This window comes from Capra hircus, chromosome 1, assembly GCF_001704415.2.
Source record: "Capra hircus breed San Clemente chromosome 1, ASM170441v1, whole genome shotgun sequence".
Taxonomy (NCBI): Eukaryota; Metazoa; Chordata; class Mammalia; order Artiodactyla; family Bovidae; genus Capra; species Capra hircus.
In genome coordinates, this window is record NC_030808.1 from 52968136 (window position 1) to 52988447 (window position 20312).

The following is a 20312-nucleotide window of genomic DNA, read 5'->3' on the forward strand; positions in this document are numbered from 1 at the left end:
CAATACAAGGGGGCTGTTTCTTCTGTAGCCATAGCATTGTCAACTTTTCTAAAAGATTAATTAATAATAAACAGGAAGCAGATGAAAGTCTGCATGAAAATTTAAAATGTTTTCTTCTGTCTACTCTGATTAAGGCTCTTTCTAATCTGTTATCTGCTACCAGATATAAAATCACTATAAAGGCAAATTTGATTGGTTGGTTGATTGGTTTTTAAGTGTTAGCTTGGTACTTGACACAACAAAAGGTGCTACAGCTTTGCTAGGTCCTATGACAGGCATTTTTAATTACCCAATAAAATATTAGAGATGTTTAGTAGAACAATTAGGGAAGTCAACAAAACCACTCCTTTTCTTTCCCACCTTTCCACATCGCTCAGCTTAATGCCACATTCCTCTAGCCTTTGGATAGACTGTTTCTCTGAGGCAAAGAGAGACATGGCAGAATGGAAAGAGCCTCAGAGGGCCAAGGAAAAAGCCTTTGTGACCTGGCCACATGAACACCCAGTTCTCCCATCTCAGGTGGCTTTGGCCAAGGTCAATGGAGTTTACTTCATTATAAGTAAAATAATGTCCTTTCCAGTGAAAATATCACAAAATTCATAGATAGGGCACATGATCTACTTTTCTTTTTGTTCAGGGAAAACTGGATACTACCTGCAGTGATTATGAGATAATAAGTATATTTTCTTTGCAAAAACCTGATTGTGATGAGTCCATTTGCTTTTTAAGATCACCTTCTGAAGTTGACTATATATGGGCTTCCCTGGTAAAGAATCTGCCTGCAGTGCAGGAGACCCGGGTTCGATCCCTGGGTTAGGAAGATCCTCTGGAGAAGGGAATGGTTACCCATCCAGTATTCTTGCCTGGAGAATTCCATGGACAGAGGATCCTGGCAGGCTACAGTCACAGACATGTCAGAGTCAGACATGAGTGAGTGACTAACACTTTAGCTTTACTTCAAACACATATATAAACTTATATGTATTAGAAGGATTGGACTTCTACATTTATATCTAGAATAATATTTCTTAACTGTATTTTAACTGACTCATAGGATACCCTGTGAGTTGTCCTAAAGCCAAAACAAATGAGTCACTTCATGTCCCCTTTTGGACTCCTCCTCTGTGTGCCATTTCTTGAAACTAATGTCTATATATTCCCAACAGATCCCTGAATGCAGCATTGTCTTTACATGTCCCAAATATTTCCTAACCCAACCAAGTTAAGATTTTTCTATTCTGTAAGAGTCTGCTGGCTCCAGAAGCTGAATAAACTATTTAATAATTTGTTATTGTATAGTAAGTATTAAAGGTATATGTTCAGGGATAAAAATCAACAGGAATCTTTAATTTATGTAATATAATTTCCAGCAACTGTGTAGGCCAAGATCAGAGGAGAAATGAGACTGTTGATCAAGCATCAAGCAAGGTTTCTATGCTTTACACTGTTGTCAATTCTAATTGTTACCTTGAATCCAAAAGATAACTCAGTTAAAATTGCAGGCACTCAAATACAGCTCAAATACAGAGCTTCATGGCTTGTTTCTGAGAATTAGACTAGCAAAGGTTCTTGATAGATAGATAGATGATAGATGTTAATGATCAGGCTGCTGACCTAGGATAGTTCTAGGTAGCCCTGATATAACCCTTGATAAGCACCCATCACTAATTCACTTCATAACTGCTCTTGTTTTTATATGGATCCTTTTCAGCTTCCTTCAGTCATGTTAGTATGAATGAGCAAATCGTCACTGGAAGACTAGGTGAAGATGTAATTCTCCCTTGCTCATTTGAGAGTGGACCCAATGTTGTAATTCACTGGAAGAATCAAGATACCAATGTTTACTCATACTACAAAGACAGCGACCAGTTGGAAAACCAAGATCCCAGATATGTAAACAGGATATCCCTCTTCCGTGGTGAGATTCACAATGGGAATGCCTCCCTGTCTTTCAGAAGATTAACCCTTCAGGATGAAGGAATTTACGTATGCTATGTGGGAACATCACTTGGAAAAATCACAAAGAAAGTAGTACTAAAAGTGGGAGGTGAGTGTACACGTAAGCTCTAACAAAACATGACAGTGGTACCATCCTATGTTGCCTGGAATGCCTTCTTGTTAATTTAATAAGCTGTGGACTTCCTTCTAAGACAACGTATACAAACTACGTCATTATTTTTAATGCATAGTATTTTAGAGTACAAAATTGATACACCCATTATTCCATTAATAGGTATTCAGGTATTCATAGTGTTTTACATTACAAAAAAATGTTGTGATGAACATCCTTATGTTTAATACTAGGAAATGGTCTGAAACAAAAGGGTCAGGAGTAAAATTATAATATGGCACATATAGCAGCAGCGTAAGAGTATCCGTTTCCTCTTAAGTCTTATATCAGCACCTAATATTACCAATTTTAAGAAATTCTGCCAATATGATAGCTTAAAAATATTGAATTATTGATTTAAATTACATTTCCTATTTTCTAAATTGTTATTTTTAATATTCTATGCTTTCCCCTATCTTTATTCACTTTGCTTATCGAATCATTTATTTGTTGGGGGGAGGGGCGTTTTCTAATAGGCTTTGTTCTTTCTCCCTCTGTTCCATTTAGCTGCTTCAAACCTTGACTCAGAAATCTAAGAATTATGGGTAAAGGAAGAACCAAAAAGCCTCTGAGTCAGTACCTGAGGAGTACAGAGTGTTGCATGAGCTTCAGTCTATCAACTTCTGACACTCACATTTTAACTGCTCACAGAGGCCATTTTTTTTTCTAGAATTCTTTCTAGAGAGTTGAGCTTGCTAGCTGCTGTGCAGCCATGCATACTTTTTTTTTCCTTGTCGATCACCAGACTATATCCTAAGATTCTACAGAGTTTTTGTTGTTTTTCCTTTCAAAAACTGCCAAGTTTTACTCACAAAGCTTGGCTTTTCAGTTCATAGGTATTAAAATAATAAGTGTTCTGCACAGGTGGCCTAAAAAGAAACTAATGAGAGTTCCTCACATGCCCCTCTTTTTCCCTCATAGCTTTTGTCACACCTGTGATGAAGTATGAAAAGAACACCACCAACAGCTTCTTAATATGCAGTGTGTTAAGTGTTTTTCCTTATCCAATTATCACATGGAAAGTGGATAATAATACATTTATCTCTGAAAACAATGGGAAAGAAGTTGGATCTTTGGGTACTTTTCATATAAACAGCAGAGTAAATATCACAGGATCAAATTCATCTTATCAATGTGCAATTGAAAATCCGCTGCTGAAGCAAACATGGACAGGGAGATGGACAATGAAAGGTAGGCTTTCTGTGTGAACATGCTGCCGGAGGATGGGAGGGAATGGGGATTGATTTACAGATAAAGAAAGGAATACAAAAAGGATGGAAATGCATTTGCAGCAGTCAGAAGTCCAGACCAGAGTCCCAGGCCTAATATTAATGGCTCTTTTGCCTCAAGCAATCATTTTTATTTCTGAGTATTGGTTCCTTGTTGGTAAAATGGAAGTAATCCTTACCTTGCAAGGTGTTTATGAATTAAAGGAAAACACGTGTGAAATGAAAAGTAGCAAATATATTTGTGTGTATTAGTGTATTTCTCTATGGTTCTACGCAGAATTTTCTACCTGCATTGCACTTTAAAAGATCAGAGGAGAAGGAAAGGATGCTTATCTACTAGCAGGTCACAAACTGATTCTTGCCAGTTTTTCAACCAACAAAAATTAGCATTGCTTCTGTTTAGTCTCCTTAAGTAGCATTAGCCCATTAATCTTTATCAACAATTCTACACCTTCTTCTCTATATTTGAACAAACCCAAACTCTGACCAATCTATCTATAGCATACTGTTTAAGAAGAGTTTAAAGAGAAGAAAAATTAATTTAACACCATTTATCTATTACTGAGGAAAATTATTTGTTTTATAGTTCACTAGAAGTAAAGCAAATTTTTTTCTGTAAATCTCCCTTATATATGGAGTGTAGAGGTTAGCTATCTTTTTTTGGCCTTCCCCTGAATTTTTTTAACTTTCAAATATATTGAAGTACAGCGGACTTACAATATTATTTCAGGTATAAAATATAGTAATTAGATATATTTATAGATTATACACCATCAGTTCAGTTCAGTCTCTCAGTCGTGTCCGACTCTTTGCGACCCTATGAATCACAGCACGCCAGGCCTCCCTGTCCATAACCATCTCCCGGGGTTCACTCAGACTCACGTCCATCGAGTCAGTGATGCCACTGAGCCATCTCATCCTCTGTCGTCCCCTTCTCCTCTTGCCCTTAATCTTTCCCAGCATCAGGGTCCTTTCAAATGAGTCAGCTCTTCACATCAGGTGACCAAAGTATTGGAGTTTCAGCTTCAACATCAGTCCTTCCAATGAACACCCAGGACTGATCTCCTTTAGGATGGACTGGTTGGATCTCCTTGCTGTCCAAAGGACTCTTCAAGAGTCTTCTCCAACACCACAGTTCAAAAGCATCAGTTCTTCGGTACTCACCTTTCTTCATAGTCCAACTTTCACATCCATACATGACCACTGGAAAAACCATAGCCTTGACTAGACGGACTTTTGTTGACAAAGTAATGTCTCTGCTTTTTAATATGCTATCTAGGTTAGTCATAACTTGCCTTCCAAGGAATAAGCGTCTTTTAATTTCATGGCTGCAATCACCATCTGCAGTGATTTTGGAGCCCAGAAAAATAAAGTTTAAACACTGTTTCCACTGTTTCCACTGTTTCCCCATCTATTTCCCATGAAGTGATGGGACCATGATCTTCATTTTCTGAATGTTGAGCTTTAAGCCAACTTTTTTTCTCTCTTCTTTCACTTTCATCAAGAGGCTCTTTAGTTCTTCTTCACTTTCTGCCATAAGGGTGGTATCATCTGCATATCTGAGGTTATTGATATTTCTCCCGGCAATCTTGATTCCAGCTTATGCTTCCTCCAGCCCAGCATTTCTCCTGATGTACTCTACATATAAGTTAAATAAGCAGGGTGACAATATATAGTCTTGACGTACTCCTTTTCTTATTTGGAACCAGTCTGTTGTTCCATGTCCAGTTCTAACTATTGCTTTCTGACCTACATGCAGGTTTCTCAAGAGGCAGGTCAGGTGGTCTGCTATTCCCATCTCCTTCAGAATTTTCCACAGTGTAGAGTTTTTCTGAAACTCTCTTGCTTTTTCAATGATCCAGCAGATTTTGGCAATTTGATCTCTGGTTCCTCTGCCTTTTCTAAAACCAGTTTGAACATCTGGAAGTTCACAGTTCACGTATTGCTGAAGCCTGGCTTGGAGAATTTTGAGCATCACTTTACTAGCATGTGAGATGAGTGCAATCGTGTGGTAGTTTGAGCATTCTTTGGCATTGCCTTTCTTTGGGATTGGAATGAAAACTGACCTTTTCCAGTCTTGTGGCTACTGCTGCATTTTCCAAATTTGCTGGCATATTGAGTGCAGCACTTTCACAGTGTCATCTTTCAGGATTTGAATTAGCTCAACTGGAATTCCATCTCCTCCACTAGCTTTGTTCATAGTGATGCTTTCTAAGGCCCACTTGACTTCACATTCCAGGATGTCTGGCTGTGGGTGAGTGATCATTCCATCATGATTATCCAGGTCGTGAAAATCTTTTTTGTACAGTTCTTCTGTGTATTCTTGCCACCTCTTCTTAATATCTTCTGCTTCTGTTAGGTCCCTACCATTTCTGTCCTTTATCGAGCCCATCTTTGCATGAAATGTTCCCTTGGTATCTCTAATTTTCTTAAAGATATCTCTAGTCTTTCCCATTCTATTGTTTTCCTCTATTTCTTTGCATTGATCACTGAGGAAGGCTTTCTTATCTCTCCTTGCTATTCTTTGGAACTCTGCATTCAAATGGGTATATCTTTCCTTTTCTCCTTTGCTTTTCACTTCCCTTCTTTTCACAGCTATTTGTAAGGCCTCCTCAGACAGCCACTTTGCTTTTTTGCATTTCTTTTTCTTGGGGATGGTCTTAATTCCTATCTCCTGTACAATGTCACGAACCTCCATCCATAGTTCATCAGGCACCCTATCTGATTTAGTCCCTTAAATCTATTTCTCACTTCCACTGTATAGTCATAAGGTATTTGATTTAGGTCATACCTGAATGGTCTAGTGGTTTTCTCCACGTTCTTCAATTTCAGTCTGAATTTGGCAGTAAGAAGTTCATGATCTGAGCCACAGCTCCTGGTCTTGTTTTTGCTGACTGTATAGAGCTTCTCCATCTTTGGCTGCAAAGAATATAATCAATCTGATTTCGGTGTTGACCATCTGGTGATGTCCATGTATAGAGTCTTCTCCTGTGTTGTTGAAAGAGGGTGTTTGCTATGACCAGTGCGTTCTCTTGGCAAAACTCTATTAGCCTTTGCCCTACTTCATTCTGTACTCCAAGGCCAAATTTGACTGTTACTCCAGGTGTTCCTTGCATTCCAGTCCCCTATAATGGAAAGGACATCTTTTTGGGGTGTTAGTTCTAAAAGGTCTTGTAGGTCTTCATAGAACTGTTCAACTTCAGCTTCTTCAGCATTATTGGTCGGGACATAGACTTGGATTACTGTGATATTGAATGGTTTGCCTTGGAGATGAACAGAGATCATTCTGTCATTTTTGAGACTGCATCCAAGTACTGCATTTTGGACTCTTTTCTTGACCATGATGGCTACTCCATTTCTTATAAGGGATTCCTGCCCACAGTAGTAGATATAATGGTCATCTGAGTTAAATTCACCCATTCCAGTCCATTTTAGTTCGCTGATTCCTAGAATGTCAATGTTCACTCTTGCCATCTCCCGTTTGACCACTTCCAATTTACCTTGATTCATGGACCTAACTTTCCAGATTCCTGTGCAATATTGCTCTTTACAGCATTGGACCTTGCTTCCATCACCAGTCACATCCACAACTGGGTGTTGTTTTTGCTCTGGCTCCATCCCTTCATTCTTTCTGGAGTTATTTCTCCACTGATCTCCAGTAGCTTATTGGGCACCTACCGACTGGGGGAGTTCCTCTTTCAGTATCCTATCTTTTTGCCTTTTCATACTGTTCATGAGGTTCTCAAGGCAAGCATACTGAAGTGGTTTGCCATTCCCTTCTCCAGTGGACCACATTCTGTCAGACCTCTCCACCATGACCTATCCATCTTGGGTGGCCCCACACGACATGGCTCATAGTTCCACTGAGTTAGACAAGGCTGTGGTCCATGTGATTAGATTGGTTAGTTTTCTGTGATTGTGTTCTTCAGTCTGTCTGCCCTCTGATGGAGAAGGATAAGAGGCTTATGGAAGCTTCCTGATGGGAGAGACTGACTGAGGGGGAAACTGGGTTTTGTTCTGATGGGTGGGGCCATGCTCAGTAAATGTTTAATCTAATTTTTTGTTGATGGGTAAAGCTGTGTTCCCTCCTTGCTATTTACCTGGGGCCAAACCATGCACAAGAGTTCCCTTTTCTCCACATCTAACCAACAGTTGTTATTTATTTGTTTGTTTGGCAATCCACTCCAGTATTCTTGCCTGGAGAATCCCATGGACAGAGAAGCCTAGTAGGTTACAGTCCACGGGGTCGCAAAGAGTTGGACACGACTGAGCGACTTCACCTTCACCTTGTTTGATAATAGTGATTCTGACAGGCGTGAGATGATAGCTCATTGTAGTTGCATTGATTTGCATTTCCCTGATGATTAGTGATGTTGAACTTTTCAAATACCTACTGGTCATATGTATGTCTTATTTGGGAAAATTATTCATTCTCCTTATATGATGTCAATAGTATGGGCAGCTAATATTCACTGTTCATCAGCCAAGTAGCAATGGAAATGTGGGAAAGGGTTGAAAATATTAAACTGTAAATATTTTATATGGAGAATCATAATTTCTCTTGTTTATTTCAGAACTGAGTATCCTGAAGTTCCAATGGTTCCTTACACTTAGTGCTGTTTTGTCTTATTGAGGATCTGTTATGTGCCAAACTTTGTCACTCAGCCTGTGAACCTCAGAACTTGGTGTTTATTAGATGCTGTGGACTCTTACTCACTTATGGATCCACAGTATCCAGTACAAACATGTTAAAATAAAACTAAACCAGGAAAGTAGCATACAAAGAGAGTGATTAAATCTGTTCACTACGGTTGGGTATGGATCAGGTTGTTATAGAATATATGCTTAAGGAGTTGCATACAGGCCAAATTTTAAAGGAGTAGTAGGAAATTTCAGGAGAACATAGGCATTCCAGGTAAAAAACATACTAGATGCAAAAGCAGAGATGGAGGTAAATATTGCCTGAATTTGTGGAAGTATAAGTGGTTGAGAGTGAAACTGAAGTATCAAGAGTTAAGCCTAGAGAGGAAGGCAAAAACCAGATCAAATGCCTTCATCTTGCTAAGGAGCTTGAGCTGACCTGGAGGTAGTACGGCGCCAAAGAAGGATATGAAGCATTAGAGAGACTGGAAGTTGTATTTTAGATGGCTTCTCTGGTATCAGTCTTCCACAGGTGGACTGCTGTGTTTTAGATAGCTTGCTTTGGCATCACTCTCTCGCAGGTAGACTGCAGAGTAGGTGAGTCTAAAACCAGGGAGGATAATTCATGGCGGTCCATAGAAGTCAGCTGGCAGAACAGGAGGGACAACGTGGTGCTAACTCTGGAGGGGAAGCCGAGAATACCCAGCAGACTCCCTGCTCTAAAAGATCGGTCCAGTGGGGAATTCCTGCCCATGGTTAGAAATATACTCATGTGCTAGAAAAAAAGACTTTGTCCAGAAGAGAGATTAAGAAGTGGTTGAGACCACGGACGCAGCAGAGACTACTAGGTCGTACATCGTGACAAGAAGGCAGCCTGGGTAACACCAGCATTCAAGAGGTCAGCAGAAGATTGCTGAGTTAAAAACGCTAGTAACTGGTAGCAGCACTCTAGCGATCATGCTCAGGTTGTAGGAGCTGAAAACCAGGTGTGTCATCTCCCTAGCTGGCCCAGGCTTGGGCCTCCTTGAAGCCTAAACTTAACCTTGGTAGGTGACTTTAAAATAGTGGTGTAAAGCTTTTAAGAAACTCCACAGCACAAATATCTCACTGCTTTCCAAAAAGTTTTTTCAAAGATATTTCTAAGTATAACTTAGAAAATTCATTTGAAAATGTTTTCATTTATCTTTACTTTTCTACCCTGTTGTTAGATGTCCTTCATAAAATGCAAAGTGAAAACGTTTTACTCTTGTGTAAACCTGAAAACAGTCTTTTCCCAGCAAATCAAGACTTCACAGTCACTTGGTCCAGAGTGGAAAGTGGGAGTTCCTTGCTCCTGGCTTACTTTAAGAACTCCTCACAAGAAACACTAATCAATCAGCCTCGACTTTCATGGAAAGAAGAGCTGATAAACTCACGTGACTTCTCTTTAACTGTGAAGGATCTTCGTCTTTCAGACAGTGGGGAGTATTTGTGCAATATTTCATCAAACAAAAGTACCTTACTCACCACCCAAACACTGCATGTAGGTAAGTTACAAGTAGGGCTGGACATGGGTTTCAGGTACAGCAGTAGAAATTGTGAACATCAAATAGGAAATTAGGTTGGCATTTCAAGAATACCTTTGAATAGAATTTCTGAAAATACTGTTTACAGGGATACTTCCAGTCAAAATGGTAGACAGTTTCCTTCCTTCAACTACATGAAAGCCTTGCACTGAAAAATAAAAGGAAATTACTCCCAGAAGATTTCCCTTTTAGGGTTTCAGAGCTTCAGAAATGAAGACAGAACCTCTATGTTTTATTACTCTGTGGGCTGAGCATCTTCAATTCCTGCTTACCATTGTGCTGATATGTGCCTTAGGGTCTGGGTTTGGGGAGAGAAAGCTGTGCAGACATGGTGGGAAGTTAGAATTGAAGCTTCTGCTGCAGGCTATTGAAGCATGGTCTGTAAACCTGGTGAAAATAGTCATCAGAGGACATTTGAAACATTAAGGTTGTGCCTGATTCGGCTCATTTTTTACCTCTGCTGCTGCTGCTGCTAAGTCGCTTCAGTCGTGTCTGACTCTGTGTGACCCCATAGACGGCAGCCCACCAGGCTCCCCCGTCCCTGGGATTCTCCAGGCAAGAACACTGGAGTGGGTTGCCATTTCCTTCTCCAGTGCATGAAAGTGAAAAGTAAAAGTGAAGTCACTCAGTCATGTCCAACTCTTCGCGACCCCATGGACTGCAGCCTACCAGGCTCCTCCGCCCATGGGATTTTCCAGGCAAGAGTCCTAGAGGAGGGTGCCATCGCCTTCTCCGTTTTTACCTCTAGTGGTAGCTAATTGCCACAACTCAGTGTTTAAAATATTTCTAGTTCAGTATCCATAGAGTCAAGGAATGTGTACTCATGAAGCTGACTGTCTAGTGGGGCTGATCACCCTTATCCTTCAGCAGGTGACATCATGGGAGACCATGGCACCTCTCTGTATTTATTAAAATGAGTCAGTGGAACATATGTTTTATAAATGTTCTTGGTATTCTAGTTTTGAATGTTACTTCCTTTAATACAAATTATAACAATTCTAGTTCCAATCAAGAGACTGAAAAGAGTTCAGGCTCCAGTTATTCCTGAGGAACTCCAAGCACCATTGGTTATCTTGGTGGTCATCTGTCACTTTTTACTCAAGATCATGACTCCTAATCAGCTTTTCTCATCATCTCTGCACCTCTTATTTCTACTTCTCTAGGATCCTGCCTTTTCCAAGCCAAGGGTACACTGTGCCCTACCTTCATCCCCCAAGGAAAACACTAGGCTGCGGTTAGTTTGTAGTCATAATTACTCCTTTGTAAAAGGGCATGGCAACCCTTCCAGTATTCTTGCCTGGAGAATCCCATGGACAGAGGAGCCTAGCGGGCTACAGTGCATGGGGTCACAAAAGAGTCGGACACTACTGATGCGACTGAGCACACACACACAAAAGTATGTTTAATTCCCTTATTACGATATAAAACAAAGACTTAAAATGCATGAAAAACTCATTGCCTCTCAAGTTTTCAGACTTTTTCCTCTCTTGACTCCCATCCCCACTATGCCCCAAATTGTTTAATATCAGTTTTGGCAGATTCCCCCAATAGATATATATTAGATGGGATGATGTGCTAAGTTGCCTCAGTCATGTCCAACTCTTTTCGACCCTATGGACTGTAGCCTGCCAGGCTCCTCTGTCAATGAGATTCTCCAGGCAAAAATACCAGAGTGGGTTGCCATGCCCTCCTCCAGGGGGATCTTCTTGACCCAAGGATTAAACATTCATCTCTTATGTCTCCTGCATTGGCAGAAGAATTCTTTACTACTAGCACCACCTGGCGGGGAAGGCGATGGCACCCCACTCCAGTACTCTTGCCTGGAAAACCCCATAGATGGAGGAGCCTTGTAGGCTGCAGTCCATGGGGTTGCGAAGAGTTGACACGACTGAGTGACTTCACTTTCACTTTTCACTTTCATGCATTGGAGAAGGAAATGGCAACCCACTCCAGTGTTCTTGCCTGGAGAATCCCAGGGACTGGGGAGCCTGGTGGGCTGCCATCTATGGGGTCGCACAGAGTCGGACATGACTAAAGCGACTTAGCAGCAGCAGCACCACCTGGGAACTGGGAAGTATTATTTATGCTCATGAAAAACACTGATCCAGACAGGTCTGTTGTTTGTATCTTTAATGGGTCTTTTCATTACGAAAAGTATTTTCACTAATATATCTGCTTCCCATGCAGAAAGCAGAAATAGCTACTTTGAATAAACATACTCACCCAGCTATACATTTTCTTTTGTTGTCTGGTAACTTTTCTTCCAGCTCATAGACTCTCTGTTTGTCTTATTTAGAAGCAAGCCCAAGAGCGCCTGCTGGGATAATTGTTCTAGTTTTGGTGGCCATCATATCGGCAGTTTTGTTGTTGTCGGTGGCCCCTCGAGCTGTTAGATCACAAAGATGCATCGATTTCCACAAAGGTATCATCTCATGGAGGCTTTGGTCTCATGCCCAGGGGTTCAGGTGGAGGTGTATCCAAGATGACAAGTGAGTCCATGGGATTCTCCAGGCCAGAATACTGGAGTGGGTAGCCGTTCCTGTCTCCAGGAGGTCTTCCCAACCCAGGGATTGAACCCAGATCTCCCACATTGCCGGCAGATTCTTTACCAGCTGAGCCATCAGGGAAACCCTTGTTAATAGTTGCTACTGCTCAAAACAGCATTGTCCTTGAAGGGCCATTTTATTTTAATCATGTGAAGTTTTTAAAAACCTTTTTCTAAATTTTCTGCTAGAAAACTTACTTACAGTAATTTAATTACTTGTAGTAATTCAACATGATACTAAGATTCCATGGTCACAGGACTTCATAAAAGACTTTGGTTTTATCAACAAGTTTAGATCTGTGAAAAACTTAGATTTACTTATTTCCACATTTTACAGGTCAGGAAATTAGAATCAAAAAAGTTAATGCAAATGCTAATAGGCATCTGAAACAGACTTACAGGCACCACCTAAGATGACCCAGCTAACTAGTGGCGGAGGTAGATCTCGGCCCCATGGAGCTCTCACTGATTTCATCATCTCTCTAAGAAAGCTCTGAGTGTCCTGGGAGGTTGAGACAGATTCAGTGTCCCTTCTTCTGATTGATATTTACCTATTGCCCCTGCTGAAGTCAGGGTTATTTGGTCATCGTGGACACCATTATTGAAGGTAGTACTTTAAGGGTGGATAGTGAGCAAGGATTTCATCTGTTGCAGCCCTGTGATTGTCTATGTGAACAAGCAGGCCAGTGCCCTTGATGTTCCTGTCCCTTAGCTGCCAGAAGTAGGGAAGAATGGGAGGTTTCAGGTAGTCTAGTTTGTCTTCCACATGCAAACCCTAATATCATGGTGCTTGAGATTAGGTTCAAGTTCTAGGAGAGGGGGCACTACTCCAGAATGATGGTTTAGTTTCTATAGTGGAAGTGTGCACAAGTGAAGATCCAACACAAAGCACCTGGCACACTCAAAACTGGAGAAAGGGGAACATAGAAGAGACTGCACCCCTCCGAGCTTTGCTGGAAGCCCTCAATCTAAAGGGACAAGGAGGAGGAATAGTGCCCAAAACCTGAAAGGAGAGAGTCACAGGACCAGCTGTGTTGTAAGGAAGTGGCCTTCACATAGAGCACATAGCCAGATTAAGGTGGCCTGACACGGAAGGAGCTAGGAGAAGAAACACCTGATTTTGCCCCTCCTGCCCTCTGACCTCCACCCCAGATGAAAGCAGAGGGAAGGGAAGCCCTGCAGGGAGAACCCACCCAGGTCAGCATCCCATGGCAGAGAGCAGGACGGATTCTGATTCTGGAGGAGCAGTCAGATGTCAGCAAAAACCACATTGGGGTGTGGGCCACTTAAAAAAATAAAACAGAGTGTTCCATAGTTTGTGGTCTGAAGCCTTCGGCGAGAAATGACATCCTGCCTCCTTTTCCTGTCCATCACCACCTTGGCTCTTTCCCATTGTTTATAGTTAGTAGGCATCAGGCCAACCATCTTAGAGAGCCAGGAGCTGCTGGCTTGCTTGAACTGCCTTTATCCCTGCTTTGGAGCACCTGAATTTACTGCTGTGTGAAGTATTGTGTGATGAAGTATTTCTACATTAAGGACATTTTTAATGCTGTTTGTTGGAAAAAGATACGAAGAGGGGAGTAACTAATGTGATTCTAATAACATAATCATACTCAGCTGGGGCATCCCTGGTGAATCACATGGTAAAGAATCTGCCTGCAATGAAGGACACCTGGGTTTGATCCCTGGCTTGGTAAGATCCCCTGGAGAAGAGAATGACAACCCACTCCAGTATTCTTACCTGGAGAATTCCATGGACAGAGGAGCCTGGCAGGCTACAGCCCATGGGGTCACAAAGAGGTGGACATGACTGAGCAACTATTTGTTGTTACTGAGGTGGGAATAAGGGAGAATAGGGGTTTGGCAAAGAGATGTCTTTTTAAGTTCTGTTTTTTTCCTGTAGAAAGGCATCCACCTACTAATCAGAACTCTAGCAGTGCTGGTACTGCAGAAGAAAATGTGGTAAGGCATTTCCTTTATCAAACTATTTATAAGAATGCTATGGTAAAAAGCTAATTGAACCTTTGACTGATTCACACATTATCTTGCAGGACTTTTACACAGAAAAAAGGCAGGAGGGATTACAGGATAATAGAACAGGAAAAAATACACTTAGGCTCTTCCACTGTCTGTAATTAAACCGGTTCTAGTCACTTAAATAAGTGCTTGGCTCATCTCATTTCCAACTGTTACTTGTAAAGATCTCAAATGGCACTACGCACCAATGTGCTTACTCTTCTGCTGGAAACATGGGGTTCCACAGAAGTGGAAGGAAAGACAGATAAAGTAGAGAAAAGCAAACTACAGTTTCTGCCCAGACTCAGACTACTGACCTTCTACACTTTTCCAGCCACTTCTAGGTTCCTTCCGAACTGATAATTCACTTACGAATTATAGCTTGCTTGTATACTTTTTTGCTGCACACCTTTTATTATTTATGACTTCCACTAATCAGGATACATAACAGCAAAGAGTGGGATAAACTTGTTTTTCTACTTGTTAAAATCTCAGGAACATCTAGCAGGGAAATTAAAATTGGTAAGATCTAACTTCATAACTACTTATAACTGTCTCAGGGATCTCTGATTACAGATGCAAACAGTAGCTTACAATTGCCCCCCTCCAAAAAAACAAAACACTACCACCATTAATACTAAAATGGTTATTCTGACATAAACAACAACTATTTTGAGTCCCTGTTTCTTGGTTCCAGGCTCTTTCAGACTGTCTACCCAATACAGAAAATGAAGACAGAAGTTTATAACACAACACAAACATCCGTAATATCCTATGACCTCACCTCCCCTTTCTTCACTGTGATTCCAGCAATGGTTTGTCATGACCTGACAATTCTACCATTTCAAAAAGCTGTGATACTGTAAAGAGAATAGTCACATTGTCTCTTCAAAAACTAAGAATCATTCTCGGGCCCCCCACCTGCATCAAGATTATAAATGTCTGGATACCAAGGATTCCAATTCAGCTTGGATAAAAGAACTCTCTCATTTATTTACATTCCTGCTGCAACCAGCCCAGGAGGCTACAGTGAAGTTTCTGCCAAGAACTCAGAAGAAACAAATCACTAAGAGATGATTCAAAATCTGATCAACTCATGATGGGTGAGCAGTAGAAGCAAAAATCATCTGAGTGAAAAGGTTAAAAACCAGGGCCAAGAAAACAAAGCAATTGATGTGCTAAAGTATTGTACTCTAGTTTTACACAAATGGTTAATATCAGCCTAATCTACTAGATTTAGTATGGTGGATCTTAGGGACCCCATAGAGTAAGAATGTCAGTGTCTCTAAGACAACCCAAGGTGCAAAAGGCCCTATCAACACAAGAATTGACATTCCTGGGGTTGGGTTGTACTATCCAACACCAGGGTTTCATAGCTGAATGACCCCAGTTATTAAGATAATTTACTCTTTGGCTCAGTTGTCCTTTTGTTAATCAGATTTCTCATAAATTTAAATTTTCATATATATTTTTATGCAAGGAGAGAATGGATAACTCAGTTGACTGGATAATCTGTTCTCCTTAATTTTATTATCAATGTGTGAAAAAGGAAGCCTAACTAGGACTTTTATGACAGTCAGATTTTTAAGCCTATAGTTTATGGGAGAAAACCAACCCCAATTGTGTATTAATGCCACCTAGTCCAGTTTTCTGTATCAGCTGGACTTATTTCGCAGTCTGTTTTGCACAGAGTTTTGTTGACCTCAGGTATTTGCTACAGTGTTGTGACCAGTGTTCATCACAAATTGTAGAGTACTAAGGACACACATGCGAAGAGCTGACTCACTGGCAAAGACCCTGATGCTGGGAGGGACTGCGGGCAGGAGGAGAAGGGGACGACCGAGGATGAGATGGCTGGATGGCATCACGGACTCGATGGACATGAGTCTGAGTGAACTCTGGGAGATGGTGATGGACAGGGAGGCCTGGCGTGCTGCAGTTCATGGAGTTGCAAAGAGTCGGACACAGCTGAGCGACTGAACTGAACTGACTGAAGGACACATAAAGAAAATCTTTAGAAAAGGACATAGGGCACTTGGTGAGGAGAACATGCTCAGAACTGTTCTAATCTTACTGTGATGAGGGTCACAAATTTAAAGACCAAAGCCAACACATTGCGGATGGCAGATAAGAAGGACCCTGTGTCTTTCAGCACTGCTGAGCTTAATCTTAGAGTCAGGTTGGATCGCAGAGGCAGACTGCTGAGAATGACAGAAGAAGGATTTGTTATGGACATTCAACACTGTACCACCGTGGGCAGCGGTGAAAAGCCTGCGCCAGGCTGCCCCCTCCACATCTGGTGCTGTCCCTGAGGCCGCTGTTGGGCAGATGTGCCAGCGTCAGGAAGGAGAGCTGGACATGGAGTGAGGATGAACTGGAATTTATAAGAACAAACTGGATCCCGTGCTGTCCCTTGGAGCCTCTAGAGTCTATGCTGGGAGTGACCTGTAAGACAGGCCAGAGCCTACTGCCAAGGAGCCATAGGCCTGCCTGGCGAGGACTCTGACAGGAGCTGGGCCCATCCCAGCTAGCTCACCCTTTCAGCCTTGAGTAATATCTGCCAGCTATCACTGCACCTGGGACCATACATTGACCGTATGAGCATAAAAACAAAGCAGCTTCTCCTTCACTTCTGCCTCTCAAATCGGGTGCATTTTTCTTTTGTGACCAACTGTAATCCAGAACCACACAGAGAAGGGAATTCTAGGAAACGTACCTCCAGCTTAGCCACACTGGTGTAATACAGACAGCATACCAGTTACCACTAAACTGAGCGTCTCGCGTGGGAGGGTGCTTCAGTGTTGCACCAGCATGTAGCCTACATGGGTGTCAGGTAGGAGGGTTTTCCCGCACAAAGTGCCTAACTATGACTATAGGTAAATCACTGTAGATCAGTAAGACTAGCCTGTTGTCTCCCATCAGTGGCTAAAAACAGACTCATGGATGTAGAAATGAGTCAAGCAGAACTCCCCAGGGACCATAACATAGCTCATGTCTTCTATGAATATTACTCACTAAGATGCAATATGGACAAAGTATTTTTTTTAACATCAAAATTTAAAAGATTCTTGCATCTATTTAATCTTTCCTGTGAAATGTTTACTTACATCTGAGGATCAACAAATTCCCCATTACACTTGAAAGCAACAATACTTCCTTTTATTATTACCTTTCCTGATCACCTTGTTTAAACTACTTTTGATGCAGCATGTTTTTTAAAATGTTTCCCAAATGAGACTTTTAAATACAAGATACATCAAAACAGAGACTTTTAAATACAAGAACAAACTAGTGGTTACCAGTAGGGAGAGGGGTACCAGGGAGGGAAAGCGGATTAAAAGGTACAAACCACCAGGTACAAAATAAATGACACAAGAATGCAATGTGCACCATAGAGAATATAACCAGTATTTTATAGTCATTTTAACGAGTATAATCTACAAATATTGAAGCACTGTGTTATTACACTTGAAACTAATATAACATTGTAAAGCAACTATACATCAATCTAAAGGTGTATATTTCAAATGCAACTTAAGTTTCTGGTCAGAAAACAGTACCTCCTTGTACTTTTCCAACCTCTGTCCTTTATAAACGAGGACTGCTCATTCTTCACGGACCTGAAAAATAGAGTATCAGCATGTTCTATGAGATTCCTGTGACTTTCATCAGTGGGACATACACCCAGAATGAAGCCCAGGCCTTTCCAGTCATAAGCAGGCCTTAGCCAACTCTTCATTAGCTTCAAAGGGAGGCAGGGAATTGAGGCAATTATCTGCATGAGAGAAAGCAGACCCCAGTAATTCACCGCAAGGGCGTGCTTAGTCACTCAATTTTCTGCCCGCCTTGCATTGCCAGTAAAGGCAGCACCCTCTGGAGAAGACCCCAGAAGGGAGAGATGACATGCATCACCAATTCGCTCCCCAGACCTGATGCACAATTCTATCAGAAAACCTTTTTCCTTTGGTTTATGACAGTGGAGAGATGTTCAGGCTCTCCTTCTGTGAATGGGAAACAATTAGTCATTGCATTGCCAAGGATGATTTTCCTATTCATCTCTGGCCTCTCAGAAGCAATTTCTGCTTCACTCATTTTATTCTTTGTTGGAAATAACTGTGACAAAGTCGAAAGCATTACATCTGTTTCCGAGGCCCTCCGACCTCATGCAGCTGAGTGCAATTGTAGCATGTGCGAAGCATTTCCCTAAACAAATCCATCACAGGGGGTTGCTGGGCAGCTTCCACACAGAAGACCCCAATCCCACGCTGTAACACTTTGCAGATTTAGGCCAGAGTTCAAACCACTTAGCTGGACCTCTCAATATAGGCCTTCTCCCTGAGACTATTTGCTCATCAATAAGAAACGTATAGAGCCTGCAAAAGTCTCATATTTTTCATATTTGGATCCAAATATATTCAATATGACCAACTTTTAGTCTCTTCTTCAAGAGATCCTTTGACCTCCTGTAATTCATTTTAAAAACTTTACTAAAAAAGTTTACCAGCAGTTCATTTTAAAAACTGAAATGGTGGTGCCTGTGCTAAGTGCTCTGTAGGCATTCTATGGAGTGTATACAACCTCTTTTAATTTGCTTCTCCTAAAGCCAGATCTCATTTAACAACTGTTTCTGGTAACAGTCTCAGTGAGGAAGCTGAACTCACTGACATAGTATGAATGTTTCTGTCCCCCGACAAAATTCACATGTTGAATTCCTAACCCCAGCGGTGATGGTATTAGGAGCTGAGGCCTCTGTGAAGGGATTAGGTCATGAGATTGAGTCCTCATGCCTGGAAGTAACGTCCTTAAGGAAAACAGACTCCAGAGAGCTTCTTCCCTTCTTTCTACCATATGAGGTTACAGTGGGAAGAGGGTTGTCTATAAGGAAGTAGCCCTCACCTGATTCCAAATCTGCCAGCTCCATGACCCTGGACTTCACAGCCTTCAGGCCTGTGAGAAGTGTTTGCAGTTTGTAAGCCACTCCATCTCTGGCGTGACATCTCTGAACAGACTAAGATACTGGCCCTGCCAAGCCTACAGCTCCATGTTCTCTGTCACTTTCCAGGAAAATTAGGGCAGTGGCCCCTACTATTGGAACAGAATTTCCGTGGACACAGATGTAGAGAGTTCCTTTCTCTGTTTCAGGGAAGAACCCAGAAAGCGAGACCCTTGCATTTGTTCTTCATGGCCTCCACTTTCAACCTGTCCCCCGGGGTCTCCACATCAGTGTGACGCTTGCCCACCACAGAAGAGTTTGCCTAGAATTTCAAGCAGATCCATCTGTGCTTCTTTAATCATCTTTTCCCCTTGGACGCCTGACTGTCCTGCCCACATGAATCTAGACCCAGGAGCTCAGAACCTGCACATTATCCTAGAATTAAGCATTTGAGAAGCATAATGCAGTGCGCACCCCACTCACATGCTTCCTTGTCTCATACTACCCAGACAAGTAGAATTGCTAAACATGGGAAGATTTTATCAGAAGCTGTTTTCCAGTGTTTTTAAAAGCCTCTGAAGAAACACTTTTCCATGTGATGACATGAGCCTGAAACACCAATGCTTTAAAAGTTACAGCAGAACTGAATACCTGACGCACCTTTTCCCCAAACTCTTTTGCTTTCATCTTGAGTTTAGTGACTTGAGATTCGGCTATCTCTGCTCTTTCCTTAGCTTCATTCAACTCGTGTTGCTGCTTCTTATACTTGGAAAGGTATTGACTAGCTTCTGCTTCCTATGAAAATAAAAAATGAAACAAATCCCTGAGCCTATATAATCATATTTTTTTTCTGCCCTGATGTGAGAAAGTTGAAAAATGTGAGAAAGGAATCTAAACTTCTGAGTGTTGAATGAAATACCATATTTTTGTATGATGTATATGGATTCAGACTTCCTAGCAGGCACCAGATCCATTTTACAACATTTTTTTCCCCTAGAAATTGAGAACATAGTCGGCACTTTCCACCAACAGGATGTAGTCCAGCTTTCACAGATTTGGTATGTGATAGATTAACCATAATTTGTTTTGTAATCAATTTAACATCCTATTCAGGGTAGAGGGTGTTTGTCTTTACTGTTATAAGGCTCCTCTTATGACAGGCTCCTCTGTCCATGGGATTTCTCAGGCAAGAACACTGGAGTGGATTGCCATTTCCTGCTCCAGGGGATCTTCCCCACTAAGAGTTAGAACCCACGTCTCCTGCATTGATGTT

General features: G+C 41.5%; 2 protein-coding genes across 2 annotated transcripts in view; one reads left to right on the plus strand and one right to left on the minus strand.

Annotated features, from left to right (window-relative positions):
* HHLA2 (HERV-H LTR-associating 2) overlaps nt 1-15933 on the plus strand; it is a 147152-nt gene extending 131219 nt beyond the window's left edge. The window contains exons 7-12 of the mRNA XM_013962458.2: nt 1712-2047; nt 3032-3301; nt 9189-9506; nt 11842-11967; nt 13994-14052; nt 14804-15933. Of these exons, the coding sequence (XP_013817912.1) occupies nt 1712-2047; nt 3032-3301; nt 9189-9506; nt 11842-11967; nt 13994-14052; nt 14804-14854 (1160 nt within the window). The 3' untranslated portion in view covers nt 14855-15933. The remainder of the gene's footprint in view (nt 1-1711; nt 2048-3031; nt 3302-9188; nt 9507-11841; nt 11968-13993; nt 14053-14803) is intronic.
* The window catches only part of MYH15 (myosin heavy chain 15), a 139306-nt gene continuing 136726 nt past the window's right edge, over nt 17733-20312 (minus strand). Inside the window, exon 39 of the mRNA XM_018050029.1 lies at nt 17733-19834. Within this exon, the coding sequence (XP_017905518.1) occupies nt 19562-19834 (273 nt within the window). The 3' untranslated portion in view covers nt 17733-19561. The remainder of the gene's footprint in view (nt 19835-20312) is intronic.